At 35.0% G+C, this 20,735-nt stretch overlaps 1 protein-coding gene across 1 annotated transcript in view; it reads left to right on the top strand.

Annotated features, from left to right (window-relative positions):
- Positions 1–20,735, top strand: part of TBC1D22A (TBC1 domain family, member 22A) — a 191,850-nt gene that overhangs the window by 95,730 nt on the left and 75,385 nt on the right. The window contains exon 12 of the mRNA XM_009999458.1: positions 13,070–13,145. Within this exon, the coding sequence (XP_009997760.1) occupies positions 13,070–13,145 (76 nt within the window). The remainder of the gene's footprint in view (positions 1–13,069; positions 13,146–20,735) is intronic.

Raw genomic sequence — 20,735 nt, 5'->3', positions numbered from 1 at the left:
TGTTGTAGTTGTGTCACTGTTGCTGCAGTTAATTCAGTGCAACTGTGGGGTGCTGCTGAGATGAGAGGATTTGCTTGCTTGTTTGTTTTTTTTCTACCATTCTTCTCTCTTGGTTCCCTTCAGCATTGATACCACTTCACTTGTCAGATAGAACAGTCGTGTAGTTGCAGGTTGAGTTGGTTGGGACCTTGACAGGCTTCAGGAGTGCAAGCCTAATGAAATTCAACAAGACCAAGTGCAAGGTCTTGAACCTTGATCAGGGCTGTCCTCAATATCATACAGACTGGAGGGTGAATGGATTAAGAACAGCCCTGTGGAGAAGGAATTGTGGATACTGGTGGACCAAAACTTGGGTATGAGCCTGCAATGTATGCTTGAAGCCCAGAACCTTTTCAGCTCTTAAAGGGGACTTAAAGATGGTAAGACCCTTTTTGCTAAGGCCAGTAGTGACAGGACAAAGGGTTTTAAACTGGAAGAGGGTAGATTTAGACTGGACATAAGGAGTATATTTATTTACTATGAGTGAGCCTGGAGGGACTGTAGATGCCTCATCCCTGGAACTGTGCAAGGTCAGGTTTGATGTGACTTTAAGCAACCTGATTTAGTGAGAGATGTCCCTAGCCATGCGGGATTGTTGGACTAGGTGATCTTTACAGGTTCCTCCCATCTCAAGCCATCCTTTGATTGTATGATTATAACTGACTCGCATTCTGGGTACATGATCACCAAATCCACTGGCAGGGGGCAAGAACTAGATGGGGTTGGGTGAAATAGGACCTGACATGATTCAGTTTAAGATTAGTCATGTCCCAAATTGCATAAGTTGATTTACATCAGATTGTAATAATCTTGTGCTCCTGCTTGCATCTGGATGTTCATTCCTGTCCCTTGCTGACTGATACCTGTTGTGAGCAGTTTGACATAGCTGAAATGCCTGATGGCAAAACCAAAAAGCACTGGTTGATTTAAGGGGTGAACATCTTGAATAGAAACTGTAGCCAGTAGGGCCAAGGCAGGGCTGTGACAGTGTAGACACAGTTTTACTTTAACAGCTGTGTATTCTCAATTTACCAAACTTGTTGCTACTATGTGGTATTCCAGGTGATCTGTTCAAGTCTGTCTGATTCTCAAGAAAGTTACTGCTGATTGTTTCTTGGAAATAATAATTAAATTAGTTCTTACTGCTCACTTAGTTTTTTCTGTGTGATCTGCTATAGATAAGTGTCTTTACAGCCGATCAGGAAAAACTGCTTCTCTCTCAAAGCTACACAACATAAAATCACAAAACTGAAGGAGAATTCCAAACAGGATTAGAGCTATTTTGTTTCCTTTTTTTTCTGTGAAAATATGTAATAAGAAACATATGTGTGACTACCAATATTTTGTATGAGATGTCTGAATAAACAGTGCAAAGATATTAAAGAAGAGGCACGTGTGACACGTGGTGGTAACTGCCATCCAGGAATCTCTGCAGAGTGTTTCCATTGACTTATTCATCAATATAGGCTTCCATTTAATGTTGGCCTACCAGTATTAGATAAGTTTAAGGGGTGTACTTGGTAATAATCAGGGTCCTGTTGTGAAGTTTTTATCTAATACAAGCTAGATACATTTTTTTCTATGTGTTTGTCTTTCCAATGCATAAGAGTGTAATGGAAAAGTGATTGTATTTGTATCCCTTTGTTATTCTTAACAGAAAACTCATTTATTTTTCCAACCCATCCTGACTGTCTTATTTTCTTGATTCCAGAATTGTCAAAGGTGTTATTAAGAAATATGTATTTCTAGGTTGAATTTTGCTACACATAGTATCTCATATTTTTCCTCTCCTCACTCATCTTACCCCATCCCTTCCTTATCCACTGTGACACTGTATTTTTAATATAACAGCACATCTTTGAGCCCCATTATGTTTTTTAGCCTAGAGAATTAAAAAGAAACTTGTTCAAATAATTTGTTGCTTTAGCAGATTCACTTATGCTTTTTTTTTTGGTGATCTGGGATTTTCTATGTAAGTATGTCTTTGGGTTCAGTTAGAGTTTTGTAGAACTTTTCTAGAAGTTCATGTTTGATTATTGCATGATAATTTGACCTATTTCATGTTCTTAGATTACTTACTTTTTTTTTCCCTCAGTTTATGCTCTCTAGTTATAGGCTCCTAAGTGGCTACACATATGTCTCATCATAATTTGATTGAAATTTTAAAAAATGATTTAAATAGAAATAATAGGAGATTTTTTTAGTATAAATTTATCTCTCTAAGATGATAGTTAATCTTGTCATCTGTAGCTATATATACTTACATATTATATATACCTACAGCAGTCAGTTTTGGATGATGATATGCTGTAATGGTTTTAATTTTCAGTGCTTTATGCCTATGTACTGCAAATTTTTTCTTTAAGTTTATCCCAGAAAGACTATCCCTCACTGTTATTTTTCTTACTTATTTCAGGAAAAACTAATGATAACTTCTAAAATCCTAAGAACATAAGGTAATTCTGGTTGGAAGGGGCTTCTGCAGGTCATCCAGTCCAACCTCTCACTTAAAGTAGGGTCAGCTCTGATGTCAGATCAAGTTGCTCATGGCTTTGTCTTGTTTGGTCTTGAAACATCCAAGGATGGAGACTGGATGACCCCTGGAGGTTAACCTGGTCCAATGTTTGATTGTCCTCATGTTGGTAAGGTTTCTTCCTATAGCCAGATGAAATACTTCTTGTTTGTTTATGCTGCTTGTGTCTTAGTCTTCCGCTATGCATCACTAGTTAAAATAGAGCTCTGTCTTCATTATAACATAGGTTTCAGCAGACTATTATTAGGTACCTCTGAAGCCTTTTTTCCTGCAGACTAAATGGCCCCAGTTCCCGTAGTCTTTCATAGGGCTCCATACCTCTGAATATCTTTTTGACCTTTTGCCCTTGCTCCATTCTATTAATATTCTTCTTGTACTGGAGTCCCTAAAACTGGATGTGGTATTCTAGATGTGGTCTTGAAATAAAATAAATTATTTTTAAACATTAGAAAGAAGAACACTTGACAGTAAAGGTGATTGAACTCTAGAACTGTTTAGTTAGAGGGGTTGTATGGTCTTCATCTTTGGAGTTCAAAATCTGACTGCATGCTGCACACATGCTCCAGGCGACCCTGCTTTGGGCAGGAGTTGAGCTTAAATGATCTCAAGAGGTCTCTGCCAACCTCAGTGATTCTGAGTGGGGATAATAATTTTCCTTCACCTGGTGGCCCAGGAGGCTGCTGTGGCTGCCTTTACTGCCAGGGCATACCACCTGCTCAGTCTGAGCTTGCTGTCTGTTCAGACTTCCAGGTCCTTTTCAATAGAACTCCTCCCCAGTGGGTTTGTCTCTAGCCTATAGTCTTGCAAGATGCCTTAATGCTGATTTATAAAAACCTATTTCTGAGAGCTGGTGTGGCTGTGTGAAAAATATGTCTAAATAAAACCACCATTCTTGATTATTTTCAACACAGTTGATAACAGTATTTTTGTGCATTCCTGTTATGAATAAGAATAATGTATTCCTAGGGTTTTTTTATAGCTAGTTAATTTCCAAAACTGTTTTGTCTTGCACTTCAAGTTGAGCAATCAAAAGATAAAATATTTCAGATGTCAATCCACCATGCTTATTATAAAGCTGGTTATCTTTAGAACACTTCTAAAGCACAGATGATGTGTGAGTATTTTTGCATCTTCACCAGTAAGAATAATGGCTGTGCATATGGAAAAATTAATTAAACATACATTCCCATATATCCATTGTAATTAGCTTTTTCAATTGCTAAATCATCCATTATAACACCTCAACAGAGTCCCGTTAATATTCAGGTAAAAATTCATGCTGATCTGAGCCACCTCAAATTGTAATGGTAATATATAAAATAGAATATAACTCTTCATAAGTATAATGGTAATAAAATTACCAAAGTGGAAATATATACATTGCATAACGATCTAACCAGATCTATGAAAAATGGCAATGAAGTATTGCTATCATTATCTGAAAATTCTTCACAGGATCTTCCAAAGGTTTATTTTTAAGGAAAAACTAGGTCAAAGGTAGTTTTCTTGGTACCTTTTCATTGAAGTCTGACAAGTGTCTTGATTATGTCTGCAGTTCATTTGAGTAGCTAGTTCAGGGTTATGACAGGTCTGTTGTCTGAGAATGTGTTTGTTAGCCAAGATAGATGTAATGAGTTTGTACTGTAGGTGTCTGCATCTGTCTCCTCTTGGCACGTGAAGCGCATGTCTTATACTCTTATATATGCTCAGGTCAAGTTTCTGTATCACAGGTACCACAGGGTCTACCTGTGCAAATGCAGTGATAGCTTGTCTAGGACTTCTGGGTATGGATCAGCCCAGCACTTCGGGTAAGCTTAGCTACATGGAGAAAGTAGTCTTTCTTCCCCCCTTCCTCACCTGAACATGGTACCACAAATGTGTTCAGGGAAAATGGGGTAAGTAACTGTTGCCCAAGCAGTCTTCAGAGGCTCCACTAAAATCTTGTAGATAATTCTAAAAGACAGTACTTCAGTCGTGCTCCAACTACTGTATAAACAGATCCTAACACCAGTCAGAAATGTATGTTTTAGAAATATGCAAGTCCTGTCAGGAGCTGTCAGAAATGCTAGCAGTGATTATTTCTGTGCGTAGTTCTTGTTTGAGTTGCATATTGACACTCTGTGTCTTTTACTGCAGCTACTATCCCTGTAACTCCATCTGTGACATAGAACTTTTATATGCTAATTAGGATTAATTTCCAGAAATCTGGATTGTTTTATGCTGGTGTCTTGTCCAAGTGGGATCCTGAGGGTAACAAAGCATCTCTTTTTTTTCTTTTTCTTGAAGCTTTGACTATTCTAAGAGAAAACAATGGGCTACTTGATCATAAATATGTTTTAAAACACTTATGAAAGTTATAGTTTTTTGTTTTAGAATTAAAATGCAAGGTGTGTTGTAAAACTTTATGAATGATAAGATGTATAATTTTAGGGATGACTGCTGATGATTGCAGACAGATTGCTTTGCCTTGCTGAAAGTGAGTTTATTGTTGAGTGGAGATGTCTATTCTGATGAATAAACAATAACTTGGGGTTACCTTTACTCTTATTCTTTTTGTTACTAGTGACTTTCATAAGGCTGTTTCTACACGATGAATCTTTTAAATTAAAATATCTAGTTTTTTCAAATATAGGTATTGGAAAGTCATGAACATGAGAAATTTAATGAGAAATAGGTTCTGCAATTAAGATGGGCATTTGTGCCTGTTCAAGATGCTAGAGTGGCTTTTCTTCTAATGAGAAATGGACAATTTCAACATTTTTAGTAATTACTTACCTAATTATACCATTAAGTGGTATTTCTCTGTTACTGTATCTTCATGTCATATGTGAGAATTAAATCTTCAGAAACATAAGTGTAGCCTCAACACATGCTTCTATCCAGAATCCTTTGGGTATTTATGCTCACATGAGTACTGCTTTTTCTCTTATATAATATGTTGGAACAAAAACTGGTTTATGGTGTTTAAAACTTAGGAAGGAAAATAAGATTCAAAATAGAACAAAAGTCTAGAAACTTTTCTGTAAGTAGGTTTTATTTTTTTCAATTCAAGAGAATGTTCTTACACAGAATACACATAAATTACTAATAGGAATGAATACTATTAAGGACAGACTTTTTTTGAGGGCAAAACACAGGCAGTATTGTGTCATTCTCTGTGACTTTTCCAAAGGACCTTCAGATCATCAAAGTCTTGTTTGAAGTTTCTCTTCATAGAGTTCTTTGAAGACTCTATTAGTACCTGAAGAAAAAAAAAATTACATTATATTGAACAACATTAGGAAGTTAATAAACGTGGGTAGAGGAGTTGTTGTAACTACAAGCTGTTGGAATGTAATTAACACAATTGTTAAATGAGTCCTGCTCTTTTGATGTGACAGTAATTAAAGCAAGTCTTCTGTTGTCTGTTCAAAACTTGGAAGAGTTAAAATGTAAAAAATCCCCATATCTGCTGTCATCTTTCTATATGTCTCTGAGTAGATTTAGACTGAATAGCTAAGGACTGATTCATGGTTGTTGATGATCTGGCTTCAGACAGATTGTTTCAAAGTAGATCTTGAAATTCTTGATACACTCAAAAACTGAGATTAAAAATGTCAACATTCCAGTTTTTAGGCATAAACAGTCCTTCAAACTCATCTACGCAGAGGTTATAATTAACAATGAGTTTGAGTCATATATTGTCAGTCTGCTTTGCAACGTATAAAATGTGCATTGATGTAGAAGAATTGCTGTAAATCTATTTTTTGTGACATTACAGAGCCATGTAGTAGGAGTATGCCACAACAATAAAGCTTTACACAAAATTTTCTGAGTTTGTACTAGCACCTGTCCATGAGAGATCTTTTTGGGCTCTCCTGAAAGGAGAAAACATCCTGTTGCTACTTTTAAAACCAAAAATGAGCTTATACTTGGTATGTTGTATGCTGTTAGAATCTGTTCTGTCCATCCCATTTTGACATGATGGATTGAAAGTTAAAAAAAAATAATAATGGAACATAAATGTGATGAAAGCTCTGGAATAGTTTATGGGTGACAGATTAAGATCTTCAACTTGGGTGACTTAGCTAAGTGTAGGAATGTAATGTAAGGCTTTAAAATGATGAGCTGCATGGTGAAGGTGAATAGGGACCAGATGCTTTCCATCATCATTTCCATGATGAGAGGGCTGGAGCACCTCTGCTATGAAGACAGGCTGAGAGAGTTGGGGTTGTTCAGCCTGGAGAAGAGGAGGCTCCTGGGAGATCATATAGTGACCTTCCAGTACCTGAAAGAGGCATACAAGAAAGTTGGGTAGGGACTTTTTACCGGGGTGTGTAGCAAGTTTTCAGAAGTCAGGGTTAATAATGAAAAATGTTGAAAGATCTTTTCATTTAAAGGAAGTATCTTGGAGTAATTTGTGGAACATGCTATGGAATACATGCAAACAGCAAGCTCCAACACACCTGTGTATGTGTTCTTGTGCATATGCACTCTCTCTTCTGAACTAAATTTAAGATGGAATTTACATTATCATTTCCAGCTTCAAGAAACATTTTGGGTAAACTGTGCCTAGCAGTGATAATTTTAATATACATGGTTATCATCATTTAGGTGTCATGCTTCCTTCTCACCTGGCCCTTCCTTCCTTCCTTCCCATCTTTTCACATAACTTTTGAGGGCAAGATGAACCAAGATTTTTAATAGGAGTTTGCTTAGAGGATTCATTAACATGTAAATGAAATATTGAAATGAGTTAAAAAAATGAATTGAGAAGATACCTTTCTGACATAGTGAGAAAAAAACCTTTTTTTTGGTCATCTTTTGTTCATGTGATAATATGCTTGAACATACCTGAATTGATGTATAGGAATACTTAAATATACATCAGTAGAGCAAAGAGACCTCTAGGTATGCCATATGCAGATTGCTTAATGTATCCTTTATATTTAAAAACTCTGATTTGAACAACACATGAAGACTTTGTGTTAAAGCTTTCCATTTGCTTCCATAAATGGTTCTGATATTTTAATCACTGGTTTTGGTGAACAGCTTGTGTGTCCTGAAAAGATAAGAAGTGCTGTGCCTGTACTTGTGCTTGGCTGCAGTCATTACTGTCAAATTACTGACAGTGTCTTTTCTTTTCCATTTGGCTGTCTCTGTTTCTCCTTCCACAATGACATTAAAGGTTGTTTTCTTTCCTCTTCAACTTTCTTCCTCTCTTGAAATTATCCTGTCATAATCTATTTAAAGAAAAAGGTGGGAGACTTTGTTTAGCTAAACCATGCAAAGTCTGAGTTTTCAAAATAGAAAGCATTCCTGATAATGATAACTCTAGGAAAAGTCATACATGCAGTATATTAAGAAGTAAGTAAGGTTCTGCATCATTCAAAGGGCATTGTTTCCCCGAGGTTCTTAGCTTAGAGAGCTGCAAATTTGTTTAATTTTCTGACCCTGGGAAACAATTTTTAATACTCTGAAATGTCTTCTGTATGTTTTAAAGTAATAAAAATCAGTGTGGAAAGGCAAAGGATCTAAAATGTCAAAATTGTTGATGCGAAGATAAGAAAATTTGCATTTTCAAACTTAAAAATACTTCCTAAGGAATGAGTAGAAAAAGCAATATAGTGTGAATTCATTTGTGTAAGTATATCAAGTAAATCTGTTTATATATGCACATAAAAGGATATATATTACTTATACCTACAAATTTGTTGTATATATTTATTAATATACGCGTTATATTTATATATAATAATACGTAGTTGATTCCTTCTGTGTATGCTTACAGCTGCCTTTGCCCTAATACACCAGATGGCATTCACAAATGCTATTTGCATTCCTTTTTCCATGTGTAATTGAAATAATTGCTGAAGTCACAAAGAAAGATTTTCAGTTTTATTACAGACTCATTGTTATGAAGTAGTATTTTGGAAGAGGTTTAAAATCAAAATAACATGGATATATGTTGAACTTACTGAACAGTTGTTTTGGTAATACATTTAACATGCACTTAAAAAGCATATGTGTTCTTTTTATCACTTCATAAGATAGTAAGATTTTGAACAGATAGTTGTCAGTACCATGGCTGCCTGTGGTGATTAAAAATGAGTACATTTGTTACAAAGTGCATCAGTGACGCAGAATCTCGTTGATACGTGGTTGAAAATACTAGAATCTAGTTTGATATATTGCTCCTGTTTAGACAAAAAATGCTAGCAGTGTGTGGTGCAAATACTGCAACATTTGAAGGATATTAAGAACACAAGCAGTACCATCCTTATTTCACTCAATATTGCTTTCTCAGTGTATCCACATGAAATGCTACCTTAGGACTTACTTTTCAAGATAAACACCTTTCGAAGTTCTATCTTACTGTCAGTGTTCAGAATAGAGTAAGCAAAATGAATGGGACTTGATGTCCAGTGATTAATCATGCTTTTAGAAACTAATCTCTTTTCTTCCCCCCTGACCCTTTCTTTTTGTGAATGAGAGAAGTCCCAATTACATTTGTGCAGTACATTTCCCCTCAATTTTCTAATCAAGCTTATTCCATTTAAAAGTTCTGTAACTTAAAAAAATAAGGAATTACCTAATATGTATCCTCATGTTTAGTCCAGTCAATAATTGAAATAATTTATTTTAAATTATAATTATTTTTGAGAAGTCCTGCCAGACCCAGTTGTAGTTACAGGTCAGTGAGGTGGTTATACTAACCTCTACAGAGTAAGTACAGACTATTAACACAAAGATTTGAGACTGAAGCAAGTTTTGAGCCCTTGTGACATGAGCTCTTAACCTCTTTTGTAAGATGGAACTAACTATGTGTTAAGTGTGAACTAGATACTGTGGCCATCCAGCTATGAAGCAGGTTAGCATAGTTCATTGGAAGTGTGTTGAAAACTATCTGAGCAGAATGTCAAGGAATTTAGATACTGCACACCAATGCATGAATTTATATATCATAAATTCTGTTGTATTCATGCATACTTTGTCATATGTAAATTCTTATTAGGAAGTGTCGAGAACAGTGGTTAGAAGTAGAAGGCTTTTTATGTTAACTGTTGGCTGAATCTCTGTTGAGGCAGGACAATCCTATTCTCAGTTTCTTACAAAATTTTCAGAGTTTGTGTTTTGTTTAATATCAATGGTCAAAGTTACAGAAGGGATGAATGAGGAAATATCACAAGAATTTGCAGGATGAGTAATGAAACATCCCTGTGGGGACCTACATCTGTGAGGGGGAATAAGTAGGAGAGTTGAATACTTGAACACTTTCCCCCAGAAAGTTAGTAGACAACTTGTATTGGGTTTATGAGGCAAAGATTTGGTAATGTGGGAGCTGCGGGGCTGAATTCTATGAGAAGAAGCTCCTTGTTGAACAGAGCCAGTTCAAGCCAGCTCCAACATGGACCTGTCACTAGCCAAAGTTTACGCTATCTGTAATGCTTGAAGTGCCTCTGTGATAATATAGTTAAGAAAGGAGGAAAGATACTGTGCAGCAGCTGTAAGATGTGTGAGAAAAAGTGAGAGAAACAACCCTGCCAGACACCAAGGTCTGTGAAGAAGGAGGGGGAGGAGGTGCTCCAGGTGCTGTAGCAGAGCTTCCCAAGCAGCCTGTAACGAAGACCATGGTGAAGTAAGTTGTACTCCTACCGTCCATGGAGGTCTGTGGTGGAGCAGGTATCCACCCACAGCACACGGAGGACCCCACATGAGAGCAGGTTGAGATGCGTTGGTGGAAACTACAGCCAGTGGAGAGCCCATGCTGGAGCAGGCTCCTGGCAAGACCTGTGGCCCCATGGAGAGAGGAGCCTGTGCAGGAGCAGGCTTTCTGTCAGGACATATGGCACGTAGGGAGTGGCAGAGGTGAAGTGCTTGGAGCTGACCCATTCTCCTGCACCACTTGCTGGAGAGAAGGTAGAAGAGTTGGGATAAAGTTCAGTCAGATTTTGCAGCAAGTATCACCAATTAAATTGTATGATAGAGGAATTAAAATCTTAACAGCTATACTTCTGTGTTGCCCTTATAAATAATTAATACATTTCAAGAGTTTGATGTATTTTTGTCTTTAAGTGTGTTACTAGCTTTTTCCTTCACCTATAAGCACAAAAAGAACAAGAACAATAGATAACAGAACACTTTTTATGTTTGCCAAGTCTTTCTCACAGTTTCATAAACTCCAGAAAGTCAATTACAAGTGTCATAGGAGGGAATATGTATAGTGTAGTTTAATTAGAAGAGATGACTGGGGGAGCCAGCAAAGATCTTTGCAGTTAGATGAGTCAGCCCAAGTAGAAGAGTGACTCCCAGCTGTGTTAATTTCCAGCTGAAATAATTAAAAGAGAAATAAATGAATAAGCAAAATATCAAATATAATGAAGAGCGAAGTTTTCTGTTTTCAAATCCAAGATGACAGTTTTGGATTGCATTTCCAGGTGTACATTGAGTAAGTGATGCTTTGTGAAAGAAAACAGTTTTGGATTCATAGGTCACAGTTGGCAGATGCACAATCTGGGGAGAGACTGATGATCGAAGTAGTAGTGTTTTGTCTCTGTGTTCTGACTTTCAGTGTTAAATACATGAAGATACTTTTCCAGAGGATCTGTTATAGATTAAATAATTGAGTACCATATTGCTATACTTTGAGCACAGTACTACTTCTAGAAATGCCAGTTTCCAAACATTTTTTAAAAAAATTTAATAGAGGTTTCATCACTAGAGTTAAGTTATATAAAGAAAAATTAATACACTATTTCCTAAAGATGCTGTATCCTGCATATGATACATAAGTAACACAGGAGTGTGTCAGATGTATATACAAGGTATTGTCCCAGTGCATGGGATAGTTTATCTGTCCCCAAAATAGGACAATAGTAAACTTGAATTCTGTGTAAAACTTTGCATTCTTTAAATTTTGATGTTATGTTGCACTGCTGAGGATGCTCATGTTCTATTTGAAAGACAATGTCAACAAGATGAAACGGTTGCCTCTTTTAGTTGGTGATTCCTGTGGAAAATTCCAAAATTCAGAGAATGATCCTTGCTCCCTCATCAACACTGTTTTGATTTATACATCAATATATCAGCCACTGTGAAAACACTACTGCTAGGTCAGCAGAGAGCTCTGCTAGATTTTTAAAAATTACTAATATTGTGTTCAGTTACAGGTGATAAGAGCACATAATAGTTTTCTTGATAGTGTAAATCACTGTAGTTTGCTGATGTACTATAACATTTTCCTTTGTGAAATGTTAGGTTTCATATTTAATGGCAGTTTAATCGAACTTGAAGATTGAACTGCAATTTAATTTCATAAAACAAATCAAAACACCCATGTAAATATAGTCAAGGAAGTCTATAACTTTTTTTTTTTTTAATAAGAATAAAAATGTCTTAAGATACATAAAGACAAACTGATATTCATCCCTTTAAGGCCAAGTTAAAATCTGAAATGAAGTCAGGAAAAGTTAATATTCGAGCATTACTGAATTATTTTTTTTTAGGATTATTTTGGGGAGAGTTGCTCAGCTTTCCATTTGGTGTTCATGAAGGGATTATTCACACAGTAGCAATTGAAAAAAAAATTACTCCATTTTTTCTGTATATGTAGTTGTTACATCAAACCAGCTTTACATAGCAACTTTCTTTTAAAATATGGATTGGTAATTTTCTTTTCTTGAATCTCTCTATATGGAAAACCATAACAAACTGAGTCAAGTGGAGGGATTGTCAAGCAAATATTTAGAAACATTGCTGTGTGTTTACATAATGTCTTTATTTAAAAAGATAGATCACTTTAGGGTTAAAGTGGAGATATATTTCTCTGTATCTCAAACTGTAGTCTATATTATAGACCTGCAATCCAAGAATAAATTAAAATAACCCAAGAGTTAACAAATTCAAAGAAATACATGCAAATAAATACCCTGCCATTTTTTCTGTGTAGCTTGTGTTAGATTTTGATTTGTGATACTAACTGTAACCTTGGGTTCAGAACAGTTATGACTCTATTGAAATAGACTTGATTTCTTATGCTGCTGGAAGGTATTGTTCTGAGCTTCTGAAGATCAAATTCTTACACCGTCACTGATTAGGGTTTAAACTTTCATATTTCCTACATTATTTGTGAAAAAACTGTAAATTTATGAGGAAAAAACCCCAAACCTTTATAAAAATCTGTAACATGGCACATGTTGGCATTTAAGATGATAGCCTTTTAGAGCTACTTGGACTTCTGCAATAACGCTGTAACTTCAGGGCCACTGGATTAGCAAGTGGAGAGTAATTGGTGCAGTAATAGCTATAGGACATGCTGTTAGAGACAGAGACTTGAAGCAGGACTATACAGATGACTTACTAATTATCTCTAGAAACAGACCTAGGAAATGTAAACACAAAACATGAACACCTTAAAGCGTAGAGAAATACATGGATTTGAGTAAGTAATTGAAAGAAAAGAAACTTCTTCCCCCCCTACCCCCCCAAACTTAAACTTACATATGGTCTCTTCTTCAGGATAACTACACGTTTGCACAGCCAGGAATTCAGAAGAAAGTGAAAATGTTGGAAGAACTTGTTAGTCGGATTGATGGTAAGTCTCAAAAGCTTACCTAATTTCTAACTGGTGTTTTGTTGAAGTGTTCAGTTACAATGTTTGCAATAAGTCAAGCCAACATCCCTGCAGTTGCCTGCAATGGTGGGGTAACAATCGCCTTCCTCAGATGAGGTGTCATACTCAGTCAGTTTGGCATGCTGGCCTTTGCAGGATCACTGTCATGTATCATTTAAAAGAAAGCCACTGGAGCATGAGCCACTTTCATTACTTTTTATTAAGGCAATATAATCAAAATTCAATTGCAATTTCTTTGCAGCAGAGTAATGGTCACATACAAAAGGCAGCCAGTATTCACTTTACATTAAGCTCAATGATTGTTGTAATTCGGCGAGTCACAGTGGTTGTTTATGGTTGTCCTTCGGCACTATGTTTTGTGCCTTGGTGCTATCTGGAATGCCTGAATAATTTCTCTGTGGAATCCAATTAATTATGAACTCTGGAAATAACATCTTTAATATTATAGATAAATTACAGTGTATGCAGGGGTAATTTTAGATTATGCTTTCATGTTTTAGCAGGGCACTTTGAAATATTTTCTACCTTCATCCTTAAAATAATTCCCTTCATGAAATGCTGACTGTCATATTGCTCGAACAGAGTTTAATTAAATGAAATGCAAGAGATAATGCTTGCCCATTCTAAACATACTCTCTTGATAGTTTGTTAAATTAATGAATAGGGTATTAACAAAATGTTGCCAAGCAGAACCAGGCATATATTTGCAACACTAGCCTGTCAGCGATGAGATAGAAAAAATATTTCTTGCTTAGCTTAGTATTTGATAAACTTCTTGGAAAGATTAATTCCATCTTTTCACATACTGTGAGTTTTTCTTGTGCCAGTGCTTACCTTAGCAGATTTTGGTTTGACCTGCACATACTTGCATCCTGAATATTTGATAATGTTCTTTGTTCCCTTTTGTGGCATGACATGATTTTTAATTATCGAAACTAACAGCAGGAGAACAATGATTATGTAATGTTACATTGTCATTGTAAATTTGTGTAAAATTTTTTGTTGTAGATGTATTCCTTGTTGAAAATTTAAATGAATATGGAAAGTATAAGTGGATGATTTTATAGATAAGGTAGCAAAATGTTTATATTAAATTATTTTTAAAGCAATGTGTTTTGTTACTTCAGAAGCAGTCTAACACACTTGCAGTGTGACTTTTTTAGCAATTGATTACATAATAAATAAAGTGCTTCCTGAACTTAATAAATTAAAAAAAATCACAAATTGTTTAATCAAGGTTTTAAAATGAGAAATAACATTCTGATAATAAACCGTAGGGTTTTGTTTAATAAAAATATTAAACACATTATATTGTTTAGTTTCTAAGGAGGAAAGAAATGCTGGAGGCTTGTTTGTACCTTCAGTGCTTTAGGGATATAGTTAAATATCTATTCTCAGTGATTAGGTTTAGGAAGCATTTTTTAAAGACTTTACACTTAAAAAAAATACAATTATAGCAAATTGCCTTTCTATCTAAGGGGAGAGAGGCAACTGGGATCAGGCTGTAGGAACTCCAGGAATGGAGACTTCTGCAGCCTCCTTCAGTAACTGTTGTGTGATACTATTATGTTTTTTTAAAATACGAATAATTAAGAGTACTGTCCACTCAATTACTGTCTTTTGCCAGAAAAATGCACCAAAGTACATGTAAGATTGAAATAAAGTTTTAGTTGTTGGGTAGCTAAGTGTGGATGTGTACTACTGTAATTTCTTAAATTTTTGGGTGCCTCAGGTAAGGGATCCTGACCTTGTTGACTTTTCGGTGGAATCATGGCATAGTCCTCTCCATTTCTTCTTGCTTTTGTCTTTTTAACTTTATGCTGAGTCTGTAGCTAAAGGGAAATTTATGGTTGATATGAGTTCAGTAACTTTGTTTTTAAAAAATAAATCTCATTATTTGTATTTACTGTAAATATCCTATGTGCTACTTAAGGTTATTGTAGAAAAAAAAATAATATTCCTATTCCTGCTATATCACATTATTTTCGTGATGCTGGGTGACTGCATGGTGAACAGAATCTTAACATAGTAAGTAGCTGCGTGAGTGGATGAAGCTTGTACAGTTTGTTTGCTAATGGAAATGGATTACCGGTATATGAAAAGTGATGCTTGCCCTTTGGAAAGTGTTAATGTGTTATGTTAGTGATTCAAGCAACCTTCATTAGCCCAGCCTTATGGATCACAACTCCTCTCAAAGTAACTTGTCCTTGTGCATATACTGCAGAACATTGCAGTAGGCTTCAAGCAGCTGAACTTTTATATTTATTTCATCATAATCACAGTCTGCTTAAACTCCATAAAATAATTTTGATAAATCGTGTATTTAATGGAATTTTTGAGTTTGACTTTGAATATTGTTATAAACCAGACGGAATCTGAATATGAAACATTATTGAATTTCATTTAGCTCTTTGTCATCATCAGATTGTTCTAAGATTTATTGTAAAAATACTGAGAGTGAAGATCAAGAAATAGCTCAATAATACAAGAATCTGTTAGGGTTAGTTGTGACTAATTATCTTTCTTTGTTTCCTGTAATGTCAGTAGACCTTTTCTTCTCTAAATCAAGAACCATCTCTCATGGTTTGTTAAAGGTCACATTCATGTGGCATTCTTTCTTTCACTTTTACTTCATTTAGGCTTGAATGCAAAGAAATGTGGTGTAGGATTGTCAAAATTAATTCAGGATTTGTGTTTCCAGATTTTATAGATGTTTAGCATTTGGCTAGTTTCATGCTTGGGAGAGTCTCAGCTTCCTCAGTTTACTGTAATACATCTGCTAATTACATTAGAGTATGAGGAAGCTGGAGAAAGCTGAGCATTTTAAAATATAAGTAGTATTAGGTCTCTACAGACATTGATAAAATGTGTTGAAGTTGTGTGACATTCTCTCTAAATTAGCAAGAAAGCAGTTCCAGGAAAAAATAGCCTATTATATATTAACTTTTGTTTATGTCAGATTTTTAATTAGCATTACAATAAACTATAAAAAGCAATATTGACAACTGAACTTGGTATAAATATTCTACATCTTCTGTGAGGGTAAATTTGGGAAGGTTGGGGGTTTTTTGTTTGTTTTTTTTTAACAACTTGTGTAGAAAAAGTCCTGGGGTTTGCATCCGTATTCTGCACACCCTGATCTGTGCTTATCTTTTCTTAAAATTAAATACATTTTGTGTTTATTAGTGTTCAGGAATCTTGCACTGGTAATCACCACTTGTATTGTAGAATTGGGCCTTAGATCTTATTAACAAGAAATGGAAAAATAAAAATGCAGAAAACTATTAAAAAAAGAAAAGAAGGAAAAAGCTCTTACTGTTGCCCCCTCCCCCCTCCCCTTTTGAAAATAGATGTCATGGCAAAATATCTAAGGACATACACTTGTAATAAAGTTTTTTCACATCATGGCCTTAAATTTATAGTTTGCATGTATTTTTGAAATTTATGCACAAAAAATTTTACAGTTTAAATCTCTTGTATATATTTGTGTTACGTGTATATTAGCAGGTAAAGTTCTTCATTAAACATAGTAATTGAAAATGTTTTCTTTTCATAGGTATTTTTGTTTATCCACAGTGATAGAGCTTATTTAATTGTATCATTCTGTGTACTTCTCATGCTTTGAAATATTTGATGTAGATGTGTCTGAAAGTCTGGTTGATATAATTCTTAATGTATTTTTAATGTTTTTTTTATTTGATTGGAGATGCTTATAAAACATCCTTCTTTAGAACAGGATTAGTGATGGTAGAATTGTCCTTTCTAATGTTGGAGATGATTTAAGAGCTGCGTGTTCTTTCTAAGCTGCTAAAGTTTCAAACGTCCAGACTTTACTTGGGATTCCTGTAGTTGCTCCTCAGAACCTTGTGTTGGTGTCTTGGCGTTCAGCAGGTTCTTGTCTCAGGAGATTCCTATTCCCATAGTACTGTCCAATGCTTCAAACACAAATGTTTCACCATTCTGTTCAGACCTTAATTTCATATGATTAGTTAATCCCAAAAAGTACTTAGAGATATTTTTTGAGTAGTTTTGATACTTCTGTAGTTTCTAAAAGACATTTATGTGCTGATTGAACTTTTTAAACTGCAAGTGAAAATTGTTTAACTTTTTTGATTAGGAAAACCTGAATCTCAAAAAGACAAAAAATCAGCAGTTACTAATTTATTTTCTTACTAAAGTCCTACTGTTTACTAAGAACTTGCAGAACAAGTGATCTGTTCAATATACCGTGATAGATATAGATTATCTAATTTGGGTTTTAATTTGAATCTTGGGTGTTCATACAACGAGCTGATGATGGAACTGTGGTAGTAGGTGACATTCGATCAATCTTTGTTACGTATGCAGTCATGCTGATGGTTACTTAAAACTATGGTTAAAGAATACTTAATTGTATGTGCAAACTTGTGTTCATTTATAATTATATTGTAAAGCATTTTACTGACACCTATAATTTTGAAATAGGATTGTGTTGAAGTATCTGGAAAAAAGAGCTTTAATTGTAATAGTTAGAAAAAAAGTCTGGTATTCTTTAGCCATGTGGAATAATTTTTAATTGAGAATGGAAATAGAATTTATTTAGACCTTACTGTTGCTATTGAAAATTAGTGATTAATAAGGACCTTCGCTCTTAGTCTATATTTATATGTCAGCTTGGTGCTGAATTGATTAAAAGTCTTGTACGTATTTTTGTAATTGTTTTAATTAATTTGTGCTGCTCTTCTTTTTAACAAAGCGATCTTACTTAGCTCACCAGTAGCTATTTTTTATCTGATTTCATGGTTGTAATTACTGTATTATACTTTAATCCAGTCTTAAGTGCTGCTCACTTGGCATTGTAATTATTTAATATCTCTCTTAAATAATATTTTAGTTTTAACATGGAGATTATATTTGTATGCTATTACAGAATTTAGAGATATTAGCAAGAGCTGAGGCTGACTGTAAAAGAATTTGTAAATTCCTGACCTTTGTAAGCACTTTAACTTTTAAATAGCCCAAACTTACTGTTCTCATGGCAAATTAAACAAAAGGGAAAAAGAATTTTAATGTGATAGGGAATTTGAAGTGCTAGGCATAACCCCAGTTATGAATATGCATAGTTATGAGTTAGAAGAACAGTCTACAGAAGTCCAGTGAATGGTATTTGGAAGTAGAAGTGTCTCATCAAACATATTTCTCACTGTGATTTGTTGCACTTTGAATATTAAGTTTGAGTTCCACCAGGAAACACAAGATGTATTTTTAACTTTTAGCTAGAATAGTAGATCTTCCTTGATTGCTATTGTTTTTCCTAGTTGTTTTGTCCATTTTTCACTGAATACCAAAGAATTGTTACCTGCCTTGATTCCTTCTTCCTTCCTTCCTCCTTCCCCTCTGATTCCCTCCCAACTCTAGTATTTTCTTCTTTTGCTTTGGAATTGACATTTTGGGCTTTTTAGTATTGGAATATCAGCTGTATTGTTTGTGTATGAAGAAGATGTTTCAGTCATAGCTCCTAGCTGTACGTTTAGTGAGCTAAATTCAGATACACCCGTATCTCTAAATTGCAGGCCATGAGGAGAATATAATTTGGTAATATTTCTGGTTTTATGCTAGTAATTTTGTACAGGACTCTTCAGTTTATTTTTTGAAAATGCTTTTATTGTAATTCTTACAATGGGTGATTTTAGCCAGGTATGAAAAGCAACATAATTCTGGAGTAAGATATAATCAGCATGTAAATCTTTTACTTGAATGCTTACTATTACTTGATGCAGAATTGTGTATCATAATGAGATCTTGTCTTCAAATGCATGTTTATGATATTTAGAATGTCTTTTTCAGTAATTGGTAACTTCTTTTGTTATAATCTTATACTAATAAAAATAAATACACATAACTAGTAATAAATCATTGCCAAGCTGTAGTCTTGACAGAATTACTTTTCTTCAGACTTTTGTTAATTCAGGTTAGGAAGTTGCAAGCCTTAATCTGGCAACATCTGGCCTTGAGATTTTTCTCCAGACTCTTAATTTACATCTACAATAAACATACTGTCTTTGAGCAATGTAGAAGTGATTCAGGAAGGGAGAGAATGAAATACAAAATTTGTTCTCAGTAGGTAGAATACTTAAAAAGAAAGCAATCTTTAATGTCAATGTTCTTTCTTTTGGACAAGGTTCAATATGTGGGACATATAATTTAAAGGGAATGGCAATGTTTAAAGAATGTAGATGTAGGAGAAAAGATCTCAATGTTTTATTACTAAATTAACTGAATGGATGGTACACGTGAGCTGCTGGTGGTGAAGTTGGTTGTGGTGTCCCTAAATGAATAAATGAAGTTGCACAAACTGTTTCATGTTAATAGTCTGTCTATGAGATTAGACTGCAAAATGGACTGCAAAATAGCAGAAGACAGGCATGGATGACCCTATCCATATAGGGGCTGTTGCTGTCAAAGGATGATTGTTCCCTTAAAACGTCTGGAAGCTTGCAGGCTGTACTTAAGAAAAACAGTTCAAATGTTTGTGCTAAGTCAGAGATGAACCTTAAGCAATCCCTTCTTTTCAGGACATTCGAGTCCCATGAATGCAAGCTTGCAGGGGCAACCCTAGTGGGTAATGCTGTTTCTAGTAAGCTCTGTTCTAGATTCTGTAGTTTATTTGTGTTACAATACTATCTTTTTTAGTAGTTTACCCATACTTACAGAAAGTTCAGCTAAATAGAAAGAAATGCCTACCATAGTACTGCAATAAGTAGAATAAATTCTTGTTGGTTGCAAGCTTTGAACAATTAAGAAAAAAGCTATAAAGTTTTGTAGATGGAAGCTGTCAGTCAAGTATCAAGTCAAAGCATTATGAAGAAACTGGAAAAGAAATGTTACTTTACCCTATTTATTTAGATTGTGCATAAGATCTCATACTTCTAATGGGCTGGACCATAAAACTTCTGAAGTTAAGAAGTAGCAGTATTGCACAAGGAGGGAAACATCACTTTTGCCTAGGCAGTATCACACAAATTGTGGCAGTGCAAATTACTGGTTTTAATCTAATGGTCAGAAGAATTCCAGGCTTGCAAGCACATCCCTTGTGGATGACTTTGGGATTGAGCCATGTCATTTTCTTTTTAAAAATGAATCCTTTTAGTAATGGAGCTGTCAGAGTTGTAACCTATAGAGATCATCTAGTCCAACTCCCCTGCTAAAGCAAAGCACATTACTCAGGACTGCATCCATGTGGTTCTTGAATATCTCCAGAGAAGGAGACTCCACAGCCTCCCTGGGCAGTCTGTTCCATTGGAAATGATGAGTGGCAAAACGCAACTGGTAATCTGATACTGTTAATAAAAGGTAAATGTGTGCATGGTAGTGTAAGGGAGATATCTCATAAAACATGAGGTAATGAAGTGCGTAACATTGTAATATTTTGACCATTTGTCACAAGACATTTTAAAATTTTAAATATGAATTTGGTATAACCCATGTTATGAAGCTTCATTATCACCATTAACTGTCAAATTGGGTGGTCATAAATAATTTCTTACTACATTTTACTGAACATGGGTTCAG

This window comes from Chaetura pelagica, unplaced genomic scaffold (assembly GCF_000747805.2).
Source record: "Chaetura pelagica isolate M959 unplaced genomic scaffold, ChaPel_1.0 scaffold15, whole genome shotgun sequence".
In the NCBI taxonomy this organism is placed as follows: Eukaryota; Metazoa; Chordata; class Aves; order Apodiformes; family Apodidae; genus Chaetura; species Chaetura pelagica.
Note: the sequence above shows the minus strand (reverse complement) of the source record. Positions and strands in the feature narration are given on the sequence as shown.